Source organism: Microplitis mediator, chromosome 7 (assembly GCF_029852145.1).
Source record: "Microplitis mediator isolate UGA2020A chromosome 7, iyMicMedi2.1, whole genome shotgun sequence".
NCBI classification, from domain to species: domain Eukaryota; kingdom Metazoa; phylum Arthropoda; class Insecta; order Hymenoptera; family Braconidae; genus Microplitis; species Microplitis mediator.
This window is the reverse complement of record NC_079975.1, coordinates 13,005,662-13,033,123: the sequence shown is the minus strand read 5'-3', so window position 1 is coordinate 13,033,123 and position 27,462 is coordinate 13,005,662. Positions and strand designations below refer to the sequence as shown.

At 35.2% G+C, this 27,462-nt stretch overlaps 1 protein-coding gene across 1 annotated transcript in view; it reads left to right on the top strand.

Annotated features, from left to right (window-relative positions):
- The window catches only part of LOC130670934 (leucine-rich repeat neuronal protein 3-like), a gene marked incomplete at its 5' end in the record, with an annotated part of 91,860 nt that extends 64,834 nt beyond the window's left edge, over positions 1-27,026 (top strand). The window contains 4 exon segments of the mRNA XM_057474574.1: positions 1,383-1,648; positions 12,049-12,343; positions 26,291-26,449; positions 26,517-27,026. Coding sequence (XP_057330557.1) covers positions 1,383-1,648; positions 12,049-12,343; positions 26,291-26,449; positions 26,517-26,840 — 1,044 coding nt within the window.
- Between the last annotated feature and the right edge of the window lie 436 nt (positions 27,027-27,462).

Genomic DNA, 27,462 nt, shown 5'->3' with positions numbered 1-27,462 from the left:
TTTTCGCATCTCTACTGTGGTTCTTTTTCTTTTCTCCATCCGCTAGAGTTCCAGGAGTCCCGGCGTTAGCTGAGCCTCCCGTGCCCTTCTCTACGTCCATGTGGACATTTAGAAGATCGGAGTCCTCTTTCGAAGCTTCCAATCCAGAGTTTTTGATTTGAGATGTTTCCATTATTGGTCCCACGAGTAGTCAGGAAATATGAGGTCGCCGCCGGCAGAGAGCCTGATTGCACAGCGGAAGGTGCATAGATACAATGGGGTTGCACCCGGTGCCCCAAGGTGCATCGTTAAGAACACAGTGCCCCTGTGCCATTCAGCCTTCAGCTCGATTGCTTATACCTTGGCTTGGGAAGTTGGTCCGCGACATGGCCTTGGTCCCCCTGGGCCGCTTTTTATACCAGCCGGGTTTCCTGTAGCACATGTTAACCAAAGTAGTCGTGGCCTAACCACAATATCCCTCCTGCTGGAGGTCATCGTGAGCTACCACTTCCCACCCTGGCCATCCCCCTATCCGCCACCTGGGGACGCGCCCGGTTGGCCCTCAACCATGTTGTCCGCTCTCCTTTACGGAGATTGGACAACCCGGGAGAAACGACTTATACGATCAACTTTAAAATCTATTCAGCTCTAGAACTTAATAAAACGCGTCGATTGCCGCTTTAGCCATCCGAATAGGATAATTCGTTCGAGAGTTATCGCGGGAGAAAGAAATGGTAAAAAATGGTTTTTTTCGAATATCTTTGAAACAACTGAGCCAAACAATTCCAAAATCTTGTAAGCTCTAGAACTCAATAAAATACGTCGATTGCTGCCTCAACCATCAAAATCGGTCGATTAAAAGTATTGGTCTGAAATTACTATTAAATAAATGGCAACTATCTTAGTTGAAATTATGAATGCCTACTGCTAGCGGGCAGAAAAATTATTTGTTTCTTCCCAAGGGACGAAACAATTTTGTTTCTGCCCACTGATTGAAGACATTCGCAATTTACGCGTTTGCTAATATTTGTTTGCGGTATTAGACTGGAATTAGCTTGTTTCGACTGAATACGTAGAGACACTGAAGCTTAATGTTTCGATGCTGATGTCATAAAAAAAGTTTTTTTTTTTTACTTTCAATCAATGGTGTCTCATTTTTCCCCGACTTTCTTAACTTATTAACGAATATTGATAAATTTTCACATTATGAAAATGATTGATGCCGTTAAATTCAAAATGTAAGAAAAAAACGGTAGTACCTCTGATAAAAACCTATTGCCTCCGAAAGTCAATCGGATTTCAATAGCAACGCTTATGATGAGGTACCTTCCAGTTTTAATCGGAATCAATTGGAGTTTTTAACTAGAGATATAATTTCGTTATTTTTTTTTTGTTTTCAATAGGGTAAACGTAAATATGCTCCTAATGAATGGGAACCGCTACCACAATTACGAATATTAAATCTTGGACATAACAATCTCCATACACTACATCAGGATTTATTTGAACATGTTACTAATATAGAAGTATTGATTCTCAGTGGGAATCCTCTAAGTATTATTGATGATTATATTATGAGGTCATTGACTAATCTTTACTGTTTGCAAGAATTATGTCTTGAAGATTGTAATCTCCAAACACTTCCAGATCACATGTTTCATTTGCATAAGTAAGTCAACATCTAGAAAAGGGGGAAGGGTTATCATGCCCCTTAAACTTGTTACATAAATTAAAATTGTAAGGGGTAAAATAGGTCCTTAGAATTTTTTTCTAAATTTTAGATAGGGGCAACATCGGTATCATGAGGCAATTTAGACCAACCGGAATTTTTTAGAATAATTTCAAAAATCTCAAATTAGCTAAACGACTATTCACTTAATAAGTTTAACTGAAATTTTCAGGATTCATAATTAAAATTTAATTTCACATTGATATATGATGTAGCTAAATAATTTATAGGAGATCGATCAAGATTTTTTAAAATTCGACTTTTAAATATCAGAATTATTTTTACCATAAGATAAAAAAAATTTAATAACATGAATTAATCAATCAATAACATATCGGTCGTGAATTCTTATGTAAAACCATACTCTCCTATATTAATTCCTAAGGATTCTTCCATAAATCCAGACTTTTTTATATGGGGCATTCCATGCCAAATCGACCACTTTTGAACCCGACTTCTTTAGATTTGGCTGAAAATTTTTTCTCTTCTTTTACCCTATCAAACACGTTTCTCATAATTTTTTCAACTTTTTTTCACCCAACCAAAAAAAAGATATAAATTTTAGAAAAAAATGGCTTTTTTTTTATTTTAAATAGCTATAACTTTTTTGAAAATTGACTTATTGGGATGTTTTTTCTTTTGAAAATTTTTGTTTTAAAATGTACTTCTTAGATAAAAAATAAAAATAATAACTCGAATTCATATTCAACGTTTTTTTTTAAACTTTTGGAAAAAACCGAAATGTCGAGATGATTGACATTTTTGATTTTCGATTTTTTTTTTTTCAACTTTAGTATTTTCTGCAAATTTCCTGAAATTTTCGGAGTGGCATTTTTTTTCTTTCTATTTTTTTTTTTGGAAATGAAAAAAAAAAATTTTTTTTTAATGTTTGTTTTTTGTTATACCTTTCTGAAAATTTTTCAGCAGATTTAGAAAACTTCAAAATCTGAGTAAAAAAAATAAAAACAAATGAAAGTTACAATCATCGATAATATTTGATTATTTTTCAATAAAGTTAGATCAAAAATTAAAAGAAGCATTGAATTATTTATTTTTTTTTTTTCCAAAACTACATGCAAAAACAAAAAAATGAAATCATTGTTCGATCCATATTGGAGCAACGCATGAACTTTCAAAAATTTCGAGGCAATTAATTTAAAACAAAATTTGTTTGAATTTATTTTCATTTACACAGCTAAAAACATTTTTTATTGAATGATTCATAAACAGTAGACTTGAATGGAATGTGACTTTATTTTCTTACATGTTTAAATAATTCACATATCCTAAATTCGATGAACATTCACGAAAAAATAATTCAATGCTTCTTTTAATTTTTGATCTAACTTTATTGAAAAATACTCAAATCTTATCGATGATTGTCACTTTTAATTATTGTTGTTATTTTTAACTTTCCGCTGAGAAAATTGGAAATTTTCAAAAATTCGGGAAGTTATTGGTTCTACCCCGATTTTCGAAAATCGAGTTTTCATCAGATGTCGACGTTTTAAGGTCCTAGGAAGCTATTCTGACTATTTTAAGAATCATGTCCGAGTGCCTGTATGTATGTATATATATATATATATATGTGTGTGTGTGTGTGTGTGTGTGTGTGTGTGTGTGTGTGTGTGTGTGTGTGTGTGTGTGTGTGTGTGTGTGTGTGTGTGTGTGTGTGTGTGTGTGTGTGTGTGTGTGTGTGCGTGCGTGCGTGCGTGCGTGTGTGTGTGTGTGTGTGTGTGGATGTAAACTCTTTACATCTTTTTAATGAATTGACCAATTGAGAAGGTTGAGGTGGCAATCGAAAGAGTTTGTTGGCCGTCAACTTTTCTGATAATTTCGAATCGATCGATCAAATAGACTCTAAATATAGAAGAAATAAAAAAAAAAGAAATTTTTTTTCAGTTTTTTTCAAATTTTTCAGAAATGGCTCGATCGATCAATTCCAAAATCTAATCAGCACGAGAATTTAATGAAACGCGTCGATTGCTACCCCAGCCATCTCAATCGGTTTGTTCGTTCGAGAGAAATCGATCGAGAAAGAAACGGTAAAAAACGGTTTTCTTCGATTATCTTCGAAGGGACTCACCCGACCAATTCCAAAATTCGATCAACTCTAGAACTCAATAAAACGCGCCGACTGCCACCTCAACCATCAAAATCGGTTCATTCGTTCAAGAGAAGCCGTTAACGGAAGAATTAAAAAAAAAATTTTCTTGCTTCCCTAGCCGAAAGTACGGTCTTCCTGGTCGCATTACACTCCAAAAAGAGCCGCTTTTGTGGCCGGCTCGCAATGCAGAGAGCTGTCACTAGAGTGCGCTTATTTAGTATGACTCGGTTATGTAGCAAATATACAGAGATTTTTCAATAAGAAACAAATTATTTGAGAATTAAAAAAGTCAAAATTAAAACAAATGCACATACAGATTTTTTAATTTTTTACATGTGCATCTTTTTATTTTTTATTTATGAGACATTTTATTTTATATTTTTTAATTATTAAAATGAGAAAATGTCTGATAAATACACGACAGCGCATGTGTCAAAATAGTCACGGATGCGCCTGTCTATTTATTTATCATATCATAACCATAAATTAAATTGAAATTTGAAAAAGTCTTGTGATTAAAACATTGTTATCAGTAAAGAAAATAACGCGTGAAGTAAGAGAAAAAGTAAGAAAATATACGAGAGATGATAATATTTTCTTACTATTGTGTATTATTGTAGTTAGTGTTTGGGCTTATAAAGAAGTCTAAAATATATTACTATAAAATTAGAGGATAAACTGAATGGATCCGGTGCAGGTGTTGGTAATTTTAACAATTAAAAATTATACACTTTTTAGGTAAAATAAATTAACTATTTATTTACACTTTGTACAGAATTATTGTTGGAACTAATTGATTTGAATAATGGATTTTCCTCATTGGCCAAGATCTCGCGCGTAAGTTCAAATAGCGAAAGTGCTGCCGACCTATTGGTGAGGCTCGGCGTTCTCAGGTGGTAGCGAGTTTGCTCTTGACTGAACATTCTCCCCAGCGCTGGCGACGGTGTCGACAGGATTGTCATCTGGAGAGTGAACTGGCAGCACGCACAGTTTAGCGATTGGTCGAACAAGTTCCGTGGTAGCGGTCTTCAGGGTGACTACTCGAGTCAACCCATCTCGTCCTGGATGTAATGCGAGTACTCTAGCGAGTGACCATTTTGATGGTGGGAACCTCTCATCAGTCAGCAGGACTAATGAGCCCACTTTGATGATATTAGATGGATGATGCCACTTAGAGATTGATTGATGTCGTTGTAAGTACTCAGACGACCATCTAGTCCAAAATGTCTGGAACATTTGTTGTAATTGTTGCCAGCGTGACAACGTAGCGGTATTGTTTTCCAGTAGTGAAGGTCCTGGTACAGCGATTAGAGGTTCACCGATGAGAAATTGTCCAGGAGTCAAAGCGGTTAAGTCTGCAGGATCTTCGGATAGCGGAGCGATCGGTCTTGAGTTTAATACAGCCTCAATCTGCGTTAAAACTGTAGCGAGTTGGTCGTAAGTCAATAGCGATTCACCAATAGTTCGAATGAGAATGGAACTTGATTGACTTGACGGCTGCTTCCCACTTGCCACCAAAATGGGGAGCACTTGGCGGGTTGAACTTCCAGTCTGTGCCATCTGTAGCGAGTAAATACTGAAGTTCCCGTAGCTGTCTCGATCCTGCTGCGAATTCTCTTCTTAGCGTGGCGTCTGCTCCTACAAAATTTGTACCACAGTCCGAGTATAGGGTACTGCAGGCGCCTCTCCTACTAGTGAATCTTCTGAATGCTGCGACGAAAGCGTCAGTAGAATAGTCGGTGACAATTTCAATGTGTATAGCGGACGTAGCGAGACATACAAATACAGCGATCCAACCTTTATAGGTTTTCGCACCTCGACCTTGAAATGTCTTCAGTGTTACTGGCCCAGCGTAGTCTATTCTAGTGTGTAAGAATGCTTTAGATGGTCTTACACGAGCGGATGGCAATTGTCCCATTAGTTGTTGTGCACGAACACCTCTATGTCTCGTGCACACGACGCAGCGAAGAATGTGAGACCTGACTGGAACACGCCCACCTTCTATCCAGACAGATCTCCGTAGATCAGCGAGAGTCAATTGAGTTCCCCCGTGGAATGTTTTTTGATGCGAATGTTCTATCAGTAGCGTACTTAAACGTGATGATCTTGGTAAAATAGCTGGATTTTTCTGATCATCATCCAGTAGCGAATTCTTCAAGCGACTGCCGACTCTGAGTACTCCATTGTAGTCGACGTAGGGAATCAATTTAGCGAGACGATGATTTCGTTGTAGAGAATCACCATCTTTCAGTAGTTTCAGCTCTTGCGAATAGTACTGACTTTGCGTATGCTTGATCAGCAAAGTCTTAGCGAGTTCCAGGTCAACTGTAGAGAGTGGTGTGGCCAGTGTGGACTGTGGCACTTTTTTAAATTTAGCGATGGCACGTAGGCAGATTCCAAGCGTGCGAAGTAGTGGTGACAACTTAGAAAATTTGTCTAGTAGCGTGTGTAGCGGGTGTGAATCTGCCTTGAAGATGGTAAAAACCAGACCTGGACGTTCCTCAAGATGTGATACCGTCTGCGTAGGGATGTCAAAAGATGGCCAGTTTTCTTTTGATTGACTGAGCCACTTAGGTCCCGTCCACCATAGCGAATGCTGTTCTAGTTTAGCTGCTGTTAAACCTCTTGAAGCGCAGTCAGCTAGGTTGAGTTTCCCAGGAACAAAATCCCAGTTGACACTTGGTAGCGATTCCTGAATCTTGGTAACTCTGTTGCGAATGTAGACTTTCCATCTAGCGGGGTTGTTTCGTATCCACGTTAAAGATACAGCGGAGTCTGTCCACATGAAAATTGGTACATTTTCAAGCTTCAAGACATTCTTGATGTAGAGTACCAGTTGAGCGAGTAAGACAGCGGCGTTGAGCTCCATTCTTGGTATTGAAATTGGTTTCAGTGGTGCAACTTGTGTTTTGGCACACACTAGCGAAATATTGGAGCTTCCTGTAGCGTCAGTGACCTTTAAGTAGACGACAGCAGCCATAGCGAGTTGAGAAGCGTCAGAGAATCCATGTAATTCAATCGATACACCAGTTTTTACATGATTCCAGCGAGGTATCTGAATCTTCGAGATATGATGTAGTTCATCTCGAAACAAATTCCACTCTTGAAGAAGCAACGGTGATAGCGTAGCATCCCAATCGAAGTTCTGCAGCCATAGCTTCTGCATGAACATCTTGGCTCTTACGATGATAGGTGCCAAAAACCCAAGCGGGTCGAACAAGCGAGCAATTTCAGATAAAATTGTGCGTTTAGTAGTTGGAGATGCTTCTGGTAGCGAATAACCGAATTGGAATTTATCTTGAGTAGAATTCCAGGTTAACCCGAGCACTTTTACTGTAGTATCCCCAAGTTCTCGTGGTGTATCTTCTTGGGTTTCCACTGGAGCGACTTGAGACAATAATTCTGTTGAATTACTTGCCCATTTTGCAAGCGGGAAGCATCCTGCGGCACACATATTTTTTGTATCGAGAGCAACTTGAATTGCCTCAGCGAGTTCATCTGCGCCTCCATAGATGTCATCAACGTAGCGAGTGTTTGTCAGCGGTTCAACAGCTTTCGGAAATTTATTTCCTTCATCTTCAGCGAGTTGTAAAAGTGCTCTTCCAGCGAGATATGGAGCTGATGTAGTTCCATAAGTAACCGTAGCGAGCGCAAATACTATTGGGATGTCATCCTCGTCAAACCAGAGTATGCACTGTAGATGATGATCTTCCTTGTCAACTGCAATCTGACGAAACATCTTAGTTACGTCAGTAGCGAATAGATAGCGGTGACAGCGAATGCGAATCAGTACATCACTGATGTCAACTTGAATCTTGGGGCCCACATGGAATATCTCGTTAATTGATACGCCTGATGTCGTTTTCCATGATCCATTGAATACCACCCTAAGCTTGGTGGTAGTGCTCTGTTCTTTAAGAACCCCATGACGAGGCAACATGTAGCTGTTTAGTGGTAAATCCTTTAATTTTACGCGTCTCATGTGCCCCAAGTCTTCATATTCTTTCAAGAAGTCGTAGTATAACTTCTTGTAGATTGGATCATTATCCAGACTTTTGCGAAGACGTAGTAAAGCGTATTGTGCAGCTCGTAGCGAGTCACCCAGTTGACTTGGAGGAGATTTAAGCGGCAAGCGAACGACATATCGACCATCAGTCTGTCTGTAGTGTGTATTGACAAAGTGTTGTTCACACTTTTCTTCATCTTCATTGTAGTGTATAGCGAATTCTGTCTGTGGTTCTTCTTGGTACCAAAACTTGCTCAGCAAGTCTTGTAATTGATCATCAACAGTGACATGATGACCATAAGCTGTCAATTTTGATGTAGCGGTGTCCACAGATCCATAGATGATCCAGCCAAGCGTCGTTGACTGAGCGATTGGGTCATTGTTATTACCCTTCCTTATTTTAGCGTCGATTATGTGTGCAGCTGGTGCTGCACCCAGAATGATGTCAATAGGTCGAGATGTTAAGAAGTCTGGATCAGCGAGTTGTAGACCGTTTATGTGCGGCCATTTCTTGTTGGTTAGCGTGAATGACATCCCAATAGTATTTGGGTTAAGCTCGTGACTGAACAATTACTAAAGAGAAAAATAAAATACCTAGTTTCAACTGAAATTGAATCTATAATTTTTTTTTTCAATCATTTAATGTTTTTGATGCCCGCCCCGACCAGCAAAAACTTCGGCTTCGCCTCAGTTTTGCAAAAGTCGGGCGGACCCGCCCCCCCCCCCTTCACCGCTCGGCTACGCTCCGCAATGTTAATTAATTCAACGTACTTTCGGCTGGGGAACAAGAAAAATAGTATACGACCCCCGGCCAGAATGCAGAATTCTCTGACGTATGTGATATCAGGAAATTCAACTTTCTGGCCTAGTGTCGTAATATACTATTTTTTTACTTTTTTTTAAATTTCTCAAAAAACGACTTAATATATCGATTTCAAAATTTGATCAGCTTGAGAAGTTGCTAAAACGCGTCGATTGCCACCTCAACCGTCTCAATCGGTCAATTCGATTGAGAGATATATAAAAGTATTTCCAAGCTTGAAAATGTATCCACAACAATGTTTTCGAGCTCAAGGAGCTCGAAAATAGCGGCAAGTTTCAGGGCTGGCCCGCAGGGTCAACCGATAGACCGATTTTTTTTACTCGGATTTTGAAGTTTTCTAAATCTGCTGAAAAATTTTCAGAAAGGTATAACGAAAAACAAACATTTAAAGAAAAATTTTTTTTTTCATTTATAAAAAAAAATAGAAAGAAAAAAATGCCACTCTGAAAATTTCAGGAAATTCACAAAGAGTACTGAAGTTTAAAAAAAAAAAAAACGAAAATAAAAAATGTAAACCATCCCGAAATTTTCGTTTTTTTCCAAAAGTTTAAAAAAAAACGTTGAATATGAATCCGAACTATTATTTTTATTAATAGATTTCATAAAAATCTAACTATTGTATTTGTCCTCATGATGGAATTTACGAAAAATTTTGCTGCCTCTAAACTCAGCTCGACAAGCTGACTCAAAAAATGCATTTGGTTCAAAAGTTTATATATGTATTTATATATATAAATATATATAAGATATAACGCGTCGTTCTCCAACGATAGTGTCCACAATTCTACACCGATCTTAATGAAACTTAATATACTTATTCTATGGACGATTACCTCGGATGAGTTCGAAGATGAGCCAATTGGGCCAATAAGTTTAGAAGTGATGGTTAATTGAAATTTTGGAAAATTTTCAAAAAAAATTTTTTTACCGATTAAACTGGATGTAACTTTTAAACGGAAAGAGATAGCTTAGTTTCGTTTGTTCTATCTGAAAACTCGCTAGATCGCCGTCAAATTTCACTATACAACTCATTGATTTAACAATTTTTTCTAATAAATAAATGGTTTTGAAAATTTATAAAATATTATAAAAATTAATTTTACGCAGGTTGTCACTTTGATTATAGCTACAATTTTAAACCGATCACCCTGAAACTTGGTGTACCTATTTTGTGGGCGACTACCGCGATCGAGTTCGAAAATGAGCTCAATCGGTCAAAGAGCTTAAAAGTTATAGCATTTTAAAATTTTTTAAATGTCAAAAATTTATATTTTTACTTATTCTTTCTTCAATATCTTTTGAATGTGATAACTTATCGACTTTCTATAAAATTCATCTGAAAGCTCTTCAAATAAGCTTTAATATTCATGCCTATATATGTGCCTTGATCAATAAAATTACTTATCTTACCACTTATTAAATGAAATTTTGCTATTGCATTGGTTCTCCTACTTTTAGTAGATTTTATAGGAATATAACTATTGTATTTATTAGTAAATTCATGAAACTGCATGAATTCCTATTATTGCTGTGAAATTAATATTTATTTGAACGGTTGAAATAATCAAATAATGAGAAATCTACTTCCATTTCGGCTGCCGAATGGCCTTTTTTTTTATAAAAAGTTCATTTTAAAAAAAAATCAAAAAAAAAAAAAAACATCCCAATAAGTCAATTTTCAAAAAAGTTATAGTTATAAAAAAAAAAGCTATCTTTTTTAAATAACTCGTATTTTTTTTTTTGGTTAAGTAAAAAAATTTGAAAAAATTCGGAAAATTGTTTCCAATAGTGCAGAGAAAGATACATAAATTTCGGAAAAATCGAAAAGGGTCGGTGTCAAAAGTAGTCCATTTAGCATGGAATGCCCAATATGTATTCTTATTGGTTTCCATACAATTCCTCATAGATTTTTTTGATTAGGGTAGTGATACATGAACAAGCATGACTTCACATGAGTCATACATGGTCATGTATGCTCATACCAAGTGACTCTCAATTGTGCATAATCACTCTCTCCGTATCATGCACTCTCATTCATGATCATACATGATAAAATCCGATTTCACATGGTCATGTTATGACGTTGCATAATTTGTGCAGTGTCATGAATGATCATTTATGATTGAGCTTGGTCGATTCTTTCCTCGTCATGCACGACCATGCACAATTGAACATGGATTTGCATGATCGTGCGTGCCTTTTCATGAGTCGTGCAAAGTTATGTCTGGATCATGCACGATCATACCTGAATCATGCACGATCATGCATGATCCATGCAGGATCAAGCATGAACAGGCCTGATGATTTTTTCCCGGGATTATAAAGTTTAGTATCGCAATTGTTCAATCGATTAAATTTTATACGATTTTGTGGGATTATTTAATGTTCCGCAAAATTTTATATCACAATAAAAAATTACAAAATTTGATGAAACTTAATAAAATTTTATATAATTATCATCGAGGCCGAGAAATATTGTTTTTGTAAAATTTCAGAGAAGTTCATGGAGTTATGAAATTTTGTAAAAATTCATCACAAAAACTAATAAACTGTCTTTTTCGGCATTTCACTCTAAATACATCAATTAAGCACTGGACTTGAACTCTCGTGATGTGGACTAGTGAGCAACGTTCAGGACTAACAGCCAAGAAAAGCCGTGTTCGAACCCAGCAGACGCCCAGGATTTTTTCATTATCTTATCTTATCGAATCTTGTTTCTAAATTTGTAATACGTTCGCGCGGTAATGATCAAATCAAAAATTTGGTATTCCAATTTTTTTTTTTTTTTTTTTCAAAAATATTTTTTCCGGATTGATAATTTTGACATCACTCATATGTCATATTGACGTCATAGAATGTCACACAGAAATCACATTCACGTTATGTTTTCGTCATTAGTTTTACATCATAATCTTACGTAAAAAAGTGCGAAATAATGACTCAAACCTGACTCATTCATGACTCATTTCTTACGTAAATGATGACATAGCGTAACGTCACTCTGGCGTCAAATTTACGTCAATGTGTTTACTGGGATAGATTTATTTAAATTAATTATCGAATCTTGTCTTAGACTTCCATGAGACTGAAAATGAAAACTTGTGTAAGACTGAATTTATATAAAAATTTCCTGAAAATGCAACTGAGAGTTGTTATTAAATATTTGTTTTGGTAAAAACAATTTTCAATGCTTCGGATTTTTAAAGGAGCCTCACGTTTTTAATGTCTTCTCACGGTTAGGTTGTATCGTTACCGAATACTTTTTGAGAGACTGAAAAAAGAAGAACTAATACAAAAAATGTAATTGTCACATTTTTCTTAGGGGGTCCCTTTTCCCCCTACCCTTCTTTTAAATAATAATATTATCAGTTGCTTAGTTTTGAAAGATATTTTTTCCATTTCAGAACAACATTAAAAACACTCCATTTAAGTGAAAATAGTTTTACAAAAATACCATCTGCTTTAAAAGATGCCATAGTTTTGGAATCTTTGAATTTAGATGAAAATCCGTTAGAAATTCTGGATGAAATAAATGCTTTTCCTAATCTTCCATCACTTAAAAGGCTAAGCTTGTGTTCATTGCCATATTTAACTCATATTGGACGTCACGTTTTTTCACAGTTACCTATACTCGAAGAACTCTATTTATGTGACTGCCCGAGACTTACAGATATTGATGAAGACTCTCTAGTTATGCATGTAAGTAAATAATCTAGCTACATAATTTTCAAATAAGATTTTAGTTATACGCTATAAGACATATGTCGTGATCCTCTTTAAGCTGCGATATTATCACGAGTTTATTTATTCAGTAACTAATCTACTTGAAGAGAGGAGAAGCTCAGATGACGATTTATAAAGACTTCAAATAATAATGCTTAATTTTTTTTTTTATTATTTTTATTCTAACATTAGACAGTAAAAACTCTGGAAACCGATTGACCCTGCAGGACAGCCCTGAAATTTCCCGATGCTTTCGAGCTCAAGGAGTGCTCCTTGAGCTTGGTAACATTATTGTCAATCCATGATCGAGGGTTTCGAGCTCGATACTACCTGCGAGTATTTGTGTATTTTTGAGCTCGAAGATCCCAGAGTAAAAAGTACGACGGGCCTAGGCTTGGCCCAATTATGTAGAACCTTGGACCAAGCTTGTAAGCCAGCCTTGGTAGAAGTCTGGAATGATAACACGGGGCCAGTCCTGGTTGCTACCCCCATGGAAATAAAATATATTTTAAATATAAAAAAAATATATTTATGAATGTATTAAAAATATATTTAAAATAGATGAGAAATATATGAAAAATACATAAATATGTATGTAAAATGTATTTAAAATATATGAAAGATATATTTTGATTATATCACTTTTGGCCGTTTTTCGTACATTTAGAATACATCTAAAATATATGTGGAATGTATGCGTACATATATAAAAAATATATGAAAAATATATTCGAAATATATCTCTTAAAATACCTATGAAATACAAAAAAAATACATTTTTAATATATTTTGGTTGTATGCGCTGACTTAGGTTCCAAAAGTAGGGCGTCGTAGAGTACGACCGGCGAATATCAGCTTGACGTTGCTAGTGGATGTCCTATCAGCCTGAGAGCTCCATTATTTGCCAACCGAATAGTAGTTCCACTAGGGCGCAGAGCACTCCAGGTGTTAAAGATGTCCAAGATGACCAGGACACTCTGGGTTATCTTTTAAAGGACTATCGAAGGGAGTGGAAAAAAAACATTTTCAGCCAACCAGAAAGTCCCACTGGAGCACCAAGTGATCCAGGTGTCGAAGTAGTCATAAGTGTCAGGACCCTCTGGATTTTCTTATGAAAAACTATCGGAGGGAGTAAAAAAAAAATTTTTAACCAACCAGGAAGTCCCCCTTGAGCACCAAGTGATCCAGGTGTTTGAGTGGTCCAAGGTGCCAGAACCTTCTGGATTTTCTTATGAAAAACTATCGAAGGGCGTGAAGGAAATCATTTTCAGCGAATCAAGAAGTCCCACTGGAGCACCAAGTGATCCAGGTGTCAAAGAAGGTCCAAAGTGCAAGGACCCTCTAGATTTTCTTATGAAAAACTATCGGAGGGAGTGAAAAAAATAATTTAAATTAAATCCGAAGAATCCTGGTCATTTTAAAATACTTCAACTCCCGAGGCACTTGGTTCTCCAGGGGGACTTCCTGGTTGGTTGAAAATGATTTTTTTTACTCCCTCTGGTAGTTTTTCATAATAAAATCCAGAAGGTTCTGGCACCTTGGACCACTCAAATACCTGGATCACTTGGTGCTCCAGGGGGACTTCCTGGTTGGTTGAAAATTTTTTTTTTTACTTCCTCCGATAGTTTTTCATAAGAAAATCCAGAGGGTCCTGACACTTATGACTACTTTGACACCTGGATCACTTGGTGCTCCAGTGGGACTTTCTGGTTGGCTGAAAATGTTTTTTTTCCACTCCCTTCGATAGTCCTTTAAAAGAAAACCCAGAGGGTCCTGGTCATCTTGGACATCTTTAACACCTGGAGTGCTTTACGCCCTAGTGGAACTACTATTCGGTTGGCAAATAATGGAGCTCTCAGGCTGTTAGGACATCCACTAGCAACGTGAAGCTGATATTCGCCGGTCGTACTCTATGACGCCCTACTTTTGGAACCTAAGTCAGCGCATACAACCAAAATATATTAAAAATGTATTTTTTTTGTATTTCATCGGTATTTTTAGAGATATATTTCGAATATATTTTTCATATATTTTTTATATATGTACGCATACATTCTACATATAGAAAAAATTTTTTTTCCGAAAAACGAAAAAAAAAAATAACCCTCCGAATAAAACGTAAAAAAATAAAAATGTGAAAAAATTCTTGTTTGGTCTCGTTTTTTGTAAAATTTTTTTTTTTTCCTCTTTACTTTACATTTACTGAATAACTAACGCAAAAATAAAAGAAAATCAAAAAAAAATTCATTATTTTATTTTGGTAATGATTACACAAATTAAGGAACAAAACTTGTTCCTTTAATTGTTTTGTAAAACTTTGAGCAATCGGTCCGGACAAACGGTTCAATGGATCAATCTGAAAATTTCCAGGGTTTTTGAGGGTACATTAAGCTGTAAAATTACCTGGCAACATTATTTTTTTTATCAATATTTGCAGAGTAGCGATGAGTTGACTAAAAAACTAGAAAATGGCCATTTTTTAAAGGTTTTTCAAATGGATATCTAGGATAAAAAAAAATTTTTTTTTGAAAAAATCGAAAATGGAGCTTGTAGGGGATTTATTCAAGTTTATTGAACTGCCCTTTAAATTACTGTGTGACCATTTCTTGCTGAGATATCAATAATCAAAGACAAAAGGATCCTTTTTCATTTGAAGGCTGATATCTCAGCAGCAAATTGTCGTACAGAGAAACAAAAAAAGCAAATTGTAGCTGAATAAATTTCCTAAACAAGCCATGAATTCGTTTTTTTGAAAAAATTTTTCCCGGCCCCGTAGACCTAAAAAACGAAACCAAAAAATTTAGAAAAATGTTGTCTCGACCTTTTTCGTATGATTCCGCAAAAACCGTGGCTCAAAAAAAAATTTTGCTGAAAGATCTTCAAACTAGAGATTTCAAGCTTCAATTTGCTTTTTTAATTTTTTCGATACGATCATTTTTCACAAAAATACAGCCTTCCAAAAATCACTAAAAAATTTATAAAATTTTCTTGTTCCTTTAATTTTTTGGATAAGTGTATTTGAGATGTATTCTAAATGTACGAAAAACGGCCAAAATATTTTTTTTCCTACAAGGGACGTAGAATAAAAATGAGTAGATTTAGATAAAATATTCACCATAACCGATTAAATATGGAATCCCAACAGAGTATGAAATCATGTAATTATACCACTTTATCTGCTGATAAAAAATTACTCACTAGTAGAAGGAAATATAGTCTAGTGTTATTAATATTTCAATGAAAACTATTAAATAATGAAATAAAAACCACTAATTTCTTGGAATGGCCCAGGATCACTCGAAATTGCAGAGTAATTTTCATCGAAAAATTCTTTCCGTGTATAAAAACTAGTCTCGACTGGATATTGGGAATTTCCCGTCCCATTGAAAAATTCCATTTTATTCTTCCATCTCCGACATATATATATTAGGGTGCTTCGTTTCCGGCGAAAGTATTTTTTTCGATGCTCATCAAGCAAAATATTGTTTTTTATGCTGAAACGAAAATTCCTGCCAAGTTTGAGCTCTTAATTCCAATTTAAAGTACATTCCATTAGATTTCAAAGATTTCCCATTTAAAATACACGTAAATTGAATCACTTATTTTTTAACTTTCTAATACACTAATGCAAAAAATTAAAGAAGCAGAAAAATTTTATAAATTTTTTAGTGATTTTGGGAGGGCTGTAACTTGGTGAAAAATGATCGTATCGAGATTTTAAAAAAAGCATTTTACAGCTTGAAATCTCTAGTTTTAGTGCATTTTTTTCAAAATTTTTTAAAAGCTCCGGTTATTGCGCAAACATGAGAAATACCGCGAGACAAAAAATTTCTAAATTTTTTTTTTTTTTCCGAAGAGCCCACGGACCGCGAAAAATTCTTTCAACTAAACGAATGCATAGTTCGTTTAGCAAATTTATTCAGCTTCAATTTTTTTTTTTTTTAACCTCGTAGGACGATTTGTCGCAGAGATATCAGCCTTCAAACAGAAAATGATCTTTTTGGCTTTGATCATCGATATTTCAGGTACCAATGATCGCACAGAAAGTTTAAGGGCGGCGGTAAAAACTTGAATTAATTCCCCATAAGACCCTGTCATCATTTTTTGAAAAAAAAAATTTTTTTTATTTTTAACATCCATCAGAAGAAAGTACAGAAAAATGACTTTTTTTGGTTTTTTAGTAAATCAACCGCTACTCTGCAAATATCGATAAAAAAAATAATGTTGCCAGGGACTTTTTTAGCTTAATGTACCCCCAAGACCCCTGTAAATTTTTAAATTGATCTATCAAACCGTTTTTTGGGAATCATCGATCAAAGTTTAGCTAAACAATTAAAGGAGCAAGTTTTGTTCCTTTAATTGTGTAATCATAATCAAAATTAAAAAAATTTTTTTTTTCGACTTTTCTCAAATTTTTGCGTTGGTAACTCAGCAAATGCAAGGAAATGACAAAAAAAATAAAAAATTTCCAAAAAATCGAAGAAAAAAAAAATTAAAACTTGTTTTTTATGTTCTAAATTTTTTAAGGATGTATGAGCGAGGGCGTGGGGGAACCGTGAATATTGAAGAGTGGGGATGGGCAGGAATGGTTGCGGGGTGAGGTAACGGAAAGTACCACGTGACGTCTAGTGTACATTTGACAACACAGCTTTATGGTTATTTTCTACCGCTAATATTTGAATGTTTTTAAAAAATGACAGAGCTCTTGAAACGCTATAAAAATGGTCAGTTTCGTAAGAAACGACCCTTACAGCTAGAAAGTGATCAATCTTTCGCAAATAAAAAGAAAAAAACTGAAAAAATATGTGTTTCCAACCCAGGTATGTAAAGATTCTGCTTGGACAAGATATTGGAGGAAAACCGCGCATCACAAAATCTAAAGCAATTATACAATCACTAATACTAAAACTTGAGGAAGTTCAAAATAAATAAAATAATTTTTTTAACTATAATTATTTATGATTACCACAGTTTTTTTGTATTGCGCAACTTAATAATTAAACAATAATTATTGCCAAGTGTCAATTTTAAAAACTGTCATGCATGTATTTTTTTGTTTAATTTTAATTATTGAAAATTCATTTATTTATTATTTTTAATAATATAAATATTAATATAAACGTCACTGCGTTTGTCAATGTGTCATGTTATTTTTATTTTTAAATCTAAAAGTGAGGTTATATTTACATCCGTGTTTAATATTTTCTACACCAGCTTTTTGTGGCGCTCATAATAAAAGTGAAACGTTGCCAAGTCTTATGTCATGGCGAGAAAAAATTAATAAACCTAATTTATTTAAATTTCATTTTAATTTTGCTCTTTAGGATGCACCATTGCATAGTGTTTTTATGATTTTATTAAATTACTATAAGTATCAACTTTCTTATTTATAGTTTTTTTTCACATGAAAAATACTTTAGCATATTTATATTTGATGCTTTAGTGTCAAGACTACCCGTTTTTCCATAAGAGCAATGTATTTTATCTCAATTTTTAATAATTATTTTCTTAAAAATTTGCCCCGTTACCTATGCTGAAATTTTGACAGCAAATTCTTTCGGTATAAATCTATCATTAAAAAAATTTTGAGGGTTTGAATTACATATTGTTGTCACGCTCATACATCCTTAAAGGAACAAAACTTGCTCCTTTAATTGTTTAGCTAAACTTTGATCGATGATTCCCAAAAAACGGTTTGATAGATCAATTTAAAAATTTACAGGGGTCTTGGGGGTACATTAAGCTAAAAAAGTCCCTGGCAACATTATTTTTTTTATCGATATTTGCAGAGTAGCGGTTGATTTACTAAAAAACCAAAAAAAGTCATTTTTCTGTACTTTCTTCTGATGGATGTTAAAAATAAAAAAAATTTTTTTTTTCAAAAAATGATGACAGGGTCTTATGGGGAATTAATTCAAGTTTTTACCGCCGCCCTTAAACTTTCTGTGCGATCATTGGTACCTGAAATATCGATGATCAAAGCCAAAAAGATCATTTTCTGTTTGAAGGCTGATATCTCTGCGACAAATCGTCCTACGAGGTTAAAAAAAAAAAAAATTGAAGCTGAATAAATTTGCTAAACGAACTATGCATTCGTTTAGTTGAAAGAATTTTTCGCGGTCCGTGGGCTCTTCGGAAAAAAAAAAAAAATTTAGAAATTTTTTGTCTCGCGGTATTTCTCATGTTTGCGCAATAACCGGAGCTTTTAAAAAATTTTGAAAAAAATGCACTAAAACTAGAGATTTCAAGCTGTAAAATGCTTTTTTTAAAATCTCGATACGATCGTTTTTCACCAAGTTACAGCCTTCCAAAAATCACTAAAAAATTTATAAAATTTTTCTGCTCCTTTAATTTTTTGCATTAGTGTACTCAACTGCATTTTATGATATCGACGCAGTTTTGGTCGCAAATTGTAGGGCATTTGGTGTTCTTCAAAAGTGCCCATAGTTATTTAGCTGTAATTCTAGCTGTTTTACTAGTGTCCGTTGCGGAAGTTATTTTTCCTATGAAATTGAACTTTATTGGCTTGCAGAACGTAAACCAATAAAAGTACACTAAGAATGCCAATGGAAATTTTATAGGAAATTTTATTCCCTTAGAAAAAGGTCTTATGAGTCAAGTCGCTAAAGTCCATAGTTTCCGAGTTATAGTAATTTTAATAATTTGAAAAATAAAATGTAAATTGTAATTGTATTTTTTTACATTTTATTTTTCAAATTATTAAAATTACTATAACTCGGAAACTATGGACTTTAGCGACTTGACTCATAAGACCTTTTTTTAAGGGAATAAAATTTCCTATAAAATTTCCATTGTCATTCTTAGTGTACTTTTATTGGTTTACGTTCTGCAAGCCAATAAAGTTCAATTTCATAGGAAATATAACTTCCGCAACGGACACTAGTAAAACAGCTAGAATTACAGCTAAATAACTATGGGCACTTTTGAAGAACACCAAATGCCCTACAATTTGCGACCAAAACCGCGTCGATATCATAAAATGCAGTTGAGTATTAGAAAGTTAAAAAATAAGTAATTTAATTTACGTGTATTTTAAATGGGAAATCTTTGAATTCAAATGGAATGTACTTTAAATTGGAATTAAGAGCTCAAACTTGGCAGGAATTTTCGTTTCAACATAAAAAACAATATTTTGCTTGATGAGCATCGAAAAAAATACTTTTGCCGGAAATGAAGCACCCTAATATATATATATATATATATATATATATATATATATCCCAGACGGGCTCCTTCGACTTAAGTCTACCGTCATAAACGTAAATATGAAAACTAACTAAATCTTAAGCGGATTAAATTGTAAAATATTTTTACTAAGTTTTTATTGTCTAAAAACGAACTCAATATAGTTGGGACTTTCCCAAGTCTCAGGAAAAACCCAAGTATTATTTTATCTCCGACACGGCCATCCTGACAAGCACACGTCCTCGGGTGCATCTGAAAATTATTTCGGTTGTTAACTGGTGTGTCAATTTCCTCTCTTTTTTTTTTAACTTAATTTTTCTTTTGTTCAATTCTATTATGTTCGATTTAATACTACTCAACTTAATCCAATTCAGAGATCCAATTTAACCCCAAACATTCTTGATAGCGTTTATTATGATTTTAGTTATTTTTTCTATTCATTTTACAATTTACTAAACCTTAGAGTTAATAAGCCTGTCAGATTCCCTCAGTGCAAGTACGTGTATCATCTCAACATTGTCTTACTTCTGTCCCATCGTTGAGCTCGCAATGCACCTTCAGCAAGCCACACAGGTAATGCAGTGACACCGCGACTCAACGCATGTAACATGGTCTGATAACAGGTGTATGACGACACCTGGCCTGCACTATACCGCCTGCTGCCCATCGCACACCTTCAGCAAGCCACACAGGTAATGCAGTGCCGATGACAGCCCAACGCGTATAGCCAGACTTAACATTCCTCATCACTATCGAAACAATCAGTGTCTCTTTCAACACCTTCTTCATTGTTATCGATAGAACTAGTGTCTTTTTCAACACCTTCCACATTATAATCAATGCCATTAGTGTCTTTTTCAACACCTTCCACATTATTATCAATGCCATTAGTGTCTTTTTCAACACCTTCCACATTATGATCAATGCCATTAGTGTCTTTTTCAACACCTTCCACATTATTATCAATGCCATTAGTGTCTTTTTCAACACCTTCCACATTATAATCAATGCGATTAGTGTCTTTTTCAACACCTTCCTCGTCACTATCGACATCACACACGTCTAGCTCCCTGGGAATATGACTTTCAGGCATTTTTCTCAGTTTGTCATGAGCATATTTATACGTTCGTTTACTACTTAACGATCTCAAGCTGTATCTATCACCATCCAGAATTTTGGTTATGACGAATGGACCCCTGAACTTCGGATCTAATTTGGTTGGATTTCTCTCTTCATTTTTACGCAAAACAAAGTCTCCTGTATTAAATCTAACTACTTTAGCTTTAGTCTTATCATATCCGATTTTGTCATATTTTGCTTTTAATTCTATATTATCTACAGCACATTGTCTGAGCTCATGTGAGCTCGTTTGAGCTCACCGGTGTTAACCCGAGTACGCGGAAATCCCGTAATGAATGAATCCCGGAATTTAGCAAGTATTACGATCAAACGAGTTTTATCTGTCCCAATCACATCCGTGTCAACTAGATTAAAATCAATTATATTATTTTCTAATGACTTCGCATACATTAACGACTTTACTTTTAAAAATAGTAAATTTATCTTTTGTAATATGGATGTCAAATCCTTGGCTAAGAATATCACGACCAATCAAAATATCATGTTTTAAATAATCGTCATTAATGACGTGGAAAAGAATCTCTAGCGTATGGTCATTGATTACAATCGTTGAACATATTTGTATAGCGCAATTAACACTAATATTGCCTATACCTCTTAACATTACAAGCTGATTAAATCTGTTTGCCCGAAAATTTATTTGATACCGACTCCTTGATCAACGAGCATTCAGCTCCGGAGTCAAAACAAAATGAAAACGACTCACCGTGATGTAACAGGGAACCTGACGGCACCGCGATACTGCACATATCCACCCGTCGTTCGCTGACGGCACCCTCCTTGTTGGCTGCTCCCTCGCCGTTTCTACTCCTCTTCAATTGCGGGCAGTGTGACGAAATATGTCCGACTTCCTGACAGTTGTAGCAAGTAACCGTCTTGCCCGGCATAGTTGGTTTTCTTCCCTCGTGCACTACTTCAGTATCCGGCCTCCTTGTTATTTTTGTACTCGAACGACACTCACTAGCTTTATGGCCCATCTTACCACATCCATGACAACGAATCACTATTGATGGCTTGAAACGCTTTGGATCCGGTGTCGTAGCGTTTTCCATAGACGATATTGGCCTCTTCTGCATATACGAGAAAGCTCGCATTTCATTTAGAAATGCGGCTTCTGTTTTAATATCAGATGTATACGCCAGTCGCTCTATTTGGCTGTTATATGGGGCTAACTGAGCCATGACGACAGCGTTTACGATCTCGTCAACAGTTAGAGATCCCCATCGTGCTTTAAGTGATGATCGCAGTCGAACACCAAAAGCACCAATGCTCTCATCTTTCAGCTTATGTTCATTTTGGATTTTAATGAGAGCTGAAGTTGCTGTCTCCGAACCACCAAATCGAGCGATAAAAAGATCTTTAACTTGTGGCCATGTGATTCCAGTGATAGCCACCTGAGATAGCCACTGCGCAGCTGACCCTTCCAATGCCTTGCTGAGCGCGGAAATTAGAGCAGAACCAATAAGTGGCTTTTCTGTTAGGCACATATCCGCTGCTGTGCACCACGCTATTGGATCGCTACCCGCACTTTTCGGGTTGAACCGTGGTAGCGAAAAATTTCGGCTGTCTGTACTCGGTTGCCGCATAGAATTTTGCATAAACTGCAATAAAATGTTCCACTGATCTGGTGTTGGAGCGGATCCCACTTCTGATGTCGAATTACCCGTTGAGGTATTAATGAGACTCGGGTCTACGCCGTTATCTTTGCCACTCATCTTATTTATTAAACAATTTAACGAACACACACAGGTAATTACTACTCACAAATATCGTATACACTAAACAATAAGATTACAAGCAATAATATCAGTATCGGACAACTACACAATATTAAAGTATCCGAGAAAATATCAAAGATTACAAAATATCAAATATTACACAATATTAAATACACAAATTATTACAAGCGATTAGTTTACTATAGAATAACAACTATTGAAAATATTCTAGTTACTGTTGTAAAATGTATACGGCGGCAAAATTAAAATCGAAACGAATACACGATCGGTCGGATAGCAATGTCGTCCGTCCCTTTGCTCAATTAGAACTAACTCTCTATACCCAATATTCTTGAGTCCCCGACTCGACCAAAACTATATCTCAGGTAATTTTACAAACTCGTACAATTACTTCCATATGTTTAAAAACTCATTATACCGAAAATATTGCTATCTCTCGACCGTGTCTACGTTGGATGCCCAGACGGGCTCCTTCGACTTAAGTCTACCGTCATAAACGTAAATATGAAAACTAACTAAATCTTAAGCGGATTAAATTGTAAAATATTTTTACTAAGTTTTTATTGTCTAAAAACGAACTCAATATAGTTGGGACTTTCCCAAGTCTCAGGAAAAACCCAAGTATTATTTTATCTCCGACATATATATATATATATATATATATATTTTTAATGCCAAGCTGGTATGATATGTACGAATGATATGTACATTGAGACGAAATGGCTATATTCAAAATCAAATACTTGAACAGATACTAAGACCTTCAGCTAGTTATTTCAAAATAATAAACCCTGGTTGGAAGGAACCATCGGCCAAAGCTGGGACCAAGCCTAGGCCCGTCGTCAGCCAATGCTCCTCGGCTTAGCGCAAGGCTTGGGTCGAGCCTTGGCTGGCCACTGGGTAAGCCATGGTTCAAGCCTTGGATGGTAGCCATGTTCCAAGCCTTGGTAAACTAAAATAGAAGACTTGGGCCAAGGCTTGGGAAACAAAAAGTCAAGCCTCGGCCTACCCTTGAGAAGCAAAAAATCTAAGGCCCATCCAATGCTCGATCTAAAATATTATTATTTAAATTAATAAATATAATTAAAAAAAAGTTTGATCACACTTTTATCGACATTACATTGAAGTGTAATTAACTAATTACTGAATTGATGGGAAATAACGAATAAAATTATTTGGGGGCTATAGGGGTTTGAACTGAGATCCTTCTAATTACTAGGCCGGGACGCTATCCACTGTGCTAAATCTGATGTTCAGATAATCATGATTTTTTTGCTTGTTAATTATTTAAATACAATTTAATTCAGAAATATTAGATCGTAAAGATGAAGGGAAATGTAATTTTATTTAATGAATTTAAAACTGTCTGATGAGTAATGACACATATTTATTAATTTTTAATTTCATGATTTGATATAAATGAATAAATTAAGAGTAAGATCAAGTAGCACTACTATTTTGTTTATTGAACTTTAACATTTATGTTAACTAAAGTTTTGTACATAGCAATAACTAATTAAATGAAAATTATTGTATACCCGATGAAAAAAGATTTTATACAATTGTATAAAATTATATACAAAAAATGGCCCGATCCAATTGTATACAATTTGTATAGAAATTGTATACGATTCTACACAAATTGTATACAAGTCTATATAATTATATACAAATTTATACAAATTATATACAATTCTATATAATTATATACATTTCTATATAATTGCAATATATAGAATTGTATATAATTATATAGAATTGTAAACAATTTGTATAGAATTGTATACAATTTTCTATACAAACTGTTGTAACGAGGTTTATAAATCCTCATTATCATACCATGATAATAGGCAGTTACACTGGGAAGTTACTACGTGTTACCTGGTTTACCCGCTAGACTATACTTAATTATTATTATTATTTAATAATCCCTCTCCATTTGTATTTTTAATGGAAGGGATGCGCATCACGTCGACGCATAAGCATCGACGTGAATCTATAAAAAGGCCTGCGCGCCGATTATTATTCAGCTTTATCTAATTTCTCAACTCTATTACCACTATGAATTTATAATAAATACAGTTTATTCTTTTTAACTCTTTCTTTTAACTTTTAATTACCTGTCTACGCCTGAGTATTCAGTGTATTTAAGCATACTTTTTAATTAATAGAATAATCATTAACTTCAATGATTATTCTCGTGTATACCTGCTACACTTCCTAGCCTACATACCTTCCTGTAGAAGACGGCAACCCCGTAGAGGTGCATACCTGCTGTATCCTCATCCTAGCCTATAGTACCTGCCTATAGAAGACGGTAACCCCGTAGGATGTATACCTGCTACATCCTTTTCCTACAATACCTGCTTGTAGAAGCGTGTACCTGCCACGACCTTTTCCCACAATACCTGCTTGTGGAAGCGCGTACCTGCCGCGATATTTTCCTACAATACCTGCTTGTAGAAGCGTGTACCTGCCACGATATTATCCCACAATACCTGCTTGTGGAAGCGCGTACCTGCCGCGATTTATCCTGTAATACCTGCTTACAGAAGCGCGTACCTGCCGCGATAATCACCTACAATACCTGCTTGTAGCCGTACCAGACAATTGTGATACAGAGCTCACAATTGTCTTAATTATTTATTGCTCTCATTCATCGATACCAGTGAACCAACACCTCACAGGTAAGTATAATAACACTATTATTATACCTTCCGTAATTTTTTGTGCTTCTCACTAGTTTGGCTTATTTGCAAACACCTGTAGTCTATCTTCTCTTTCTTTACTACTCTATAACATGCCCCACGACTCCCGATCCTTTATATGCCTTTTGCATATATAAATGTATGGCCAACCGGTCGTCTGGTCCTTACGAACCGGGTAACACCAGGATCAGTTACCAAATAATTAGCTTACTAGCTAAAAGGGACACGGGCCCATTTAATTTGAATGGGTAACGGACGGTTGATTCATCCCTACTAGAGGGGTGGACCTCAACTTCGTTTCACTGTATACAATTGGATCGGGCCATTTTTTTTATCCAATTATAAATAGTCTATATATAATTATATATAGTCCATATATAATTGATATATAATTCTATACAATTGTATAAAATCTTTTTTCATCGGGATATATCAAATAATTTTACGTTTTTGAAAATTTCAACTCTTGATATAAATTGTATACTCGGTGGACCGTTATGCCCTGGTCTTCTCTATGTACATGTATATTGGCTTAACGTAATCAAACTATTGGGCCAAACCAAGCCCTGACCGAGTCTTGGCCTAATGGTCAGCTGCCGAAGCTTGGCAAGTGACAACAGGGCCAAGGCTTATAGTCAGCCTTGGCGATTCCCACCTGGGTAGTAGATGTATACTATTTGAAGAAACCAGCAGAATTCTCACCGAGTTTTTTAACATCATCTCCTCACTTAAATAATTTAAACGTGAATGATTATGTACTCTAAAAGGTTTATAATAATATAAATTTTTATTTTTGAATTTAATAAATCCCCGAGCATGGGCCAGGTCTGGCAACCAGGCTTGGCCCGAGATTATTATTTCAGACTTCTACCAAGGCTGGGCCAAGACTGGCTTACAAGCTTGGCCGAGGGTTCTACAGAGTTGGGCCAAGTCTGGGCCCATCGTACTCTCCTCTTTGGGATCCCCTTCGAAGTAAATTTCACTCTCAGGGGTTTCAATAAATAAACAGTTATCTACCCCGCCGCGTTCATTCCGGATTCAATTCACCATTACTCCGCAGATGATTTACAATGTAACGTATAATTATACAATTAAATGAAAAATAAATATTATTTATTTAATATTTATAGAATATTCATGGTGCATTTTGGCCTCCTTTGAAGAAACTTGATATATCTAATAATGCTTTAAAATATTTATCTGCAAATTTATTGGGAATGTGGTACAAGCTAGAAAAATTAAATCTAGTTAATAACGATTGGAGCTGTGATTGCGAAAATCAATATTTGGTAAATTACTACATTTATTTAAATAATTTTTAATTGTATATAGCTCACTAATCTTTTCTATCATCAGATTACCCAGCTTCTTCCTACGTTTGGAAAGACTTTAATGGAAGAAGATGTTGATAAATTATTTTGCACTGCACCTCCGGAACATGCTGGTAAAAATTTGACATCACTAGCGCATAAAAGATTACGATGTCTCGATCGTTATGGAGCTCAACCTGAACGTGATGCGGCAATTCTCGTTGGCATATTAATCGGTCTTCTTCTAGCTCTTCCTGTTGCACTTACATTATTTCTTCTTTGGCGACGAGGATTCTTCTTCTGTGGACGACGAAGTCCTGCAAGCTTTTCTAGAGCTTTTTACAATCGCGCCTCGAGTAATGATAACTAAAACTAAATACACATCACTCAAAAATTAAAGGATTGAAAACTTTCAGTTACTTTACAACGGCTAAAATTTATTGATAAATGATTGTTGAATATTGAAAAAATTTTTAAGACTCAAGTTTGTTATCTACGACAAAAAATTATATTTTGATGTAATTAAAAGAGTGTAGAAATATTTTTGTGTGAATAAAATAGTTGAAAAAAAAACCGTTGGTAAAGCACCCTCAGCGCTTTCGCGCTTGGGGTGTGCAAAAATTATTGTATAGGTTTCCGTTAATAGATATTTATGTCATAAGGTCGCAAAGTGGCGCTTTATCGACAATTCCAATGTTGCGATACAAGCTTAAAGTTTGTAGCGTGAATTTACGAAAACGAATGTAATGATGATGTCCGAGATGAAGCCGAGGACGGTTATTAGACTCATTTTTGTAAAATAGCGTCACAAAAAGAAGGCTAATAATATCGTAAAATCGAGATTGTCTGAATTCAGACAATCGGGTAACCGACACTGAGCGGCCGTATATGCCATACAATATTTTTTGTCATTATTGTTTAGAAAATTCAATTTGAGAGATATGCAGCTTTAAAAATTGTATATTTACTTGTAATTTATACATACGTAGGTG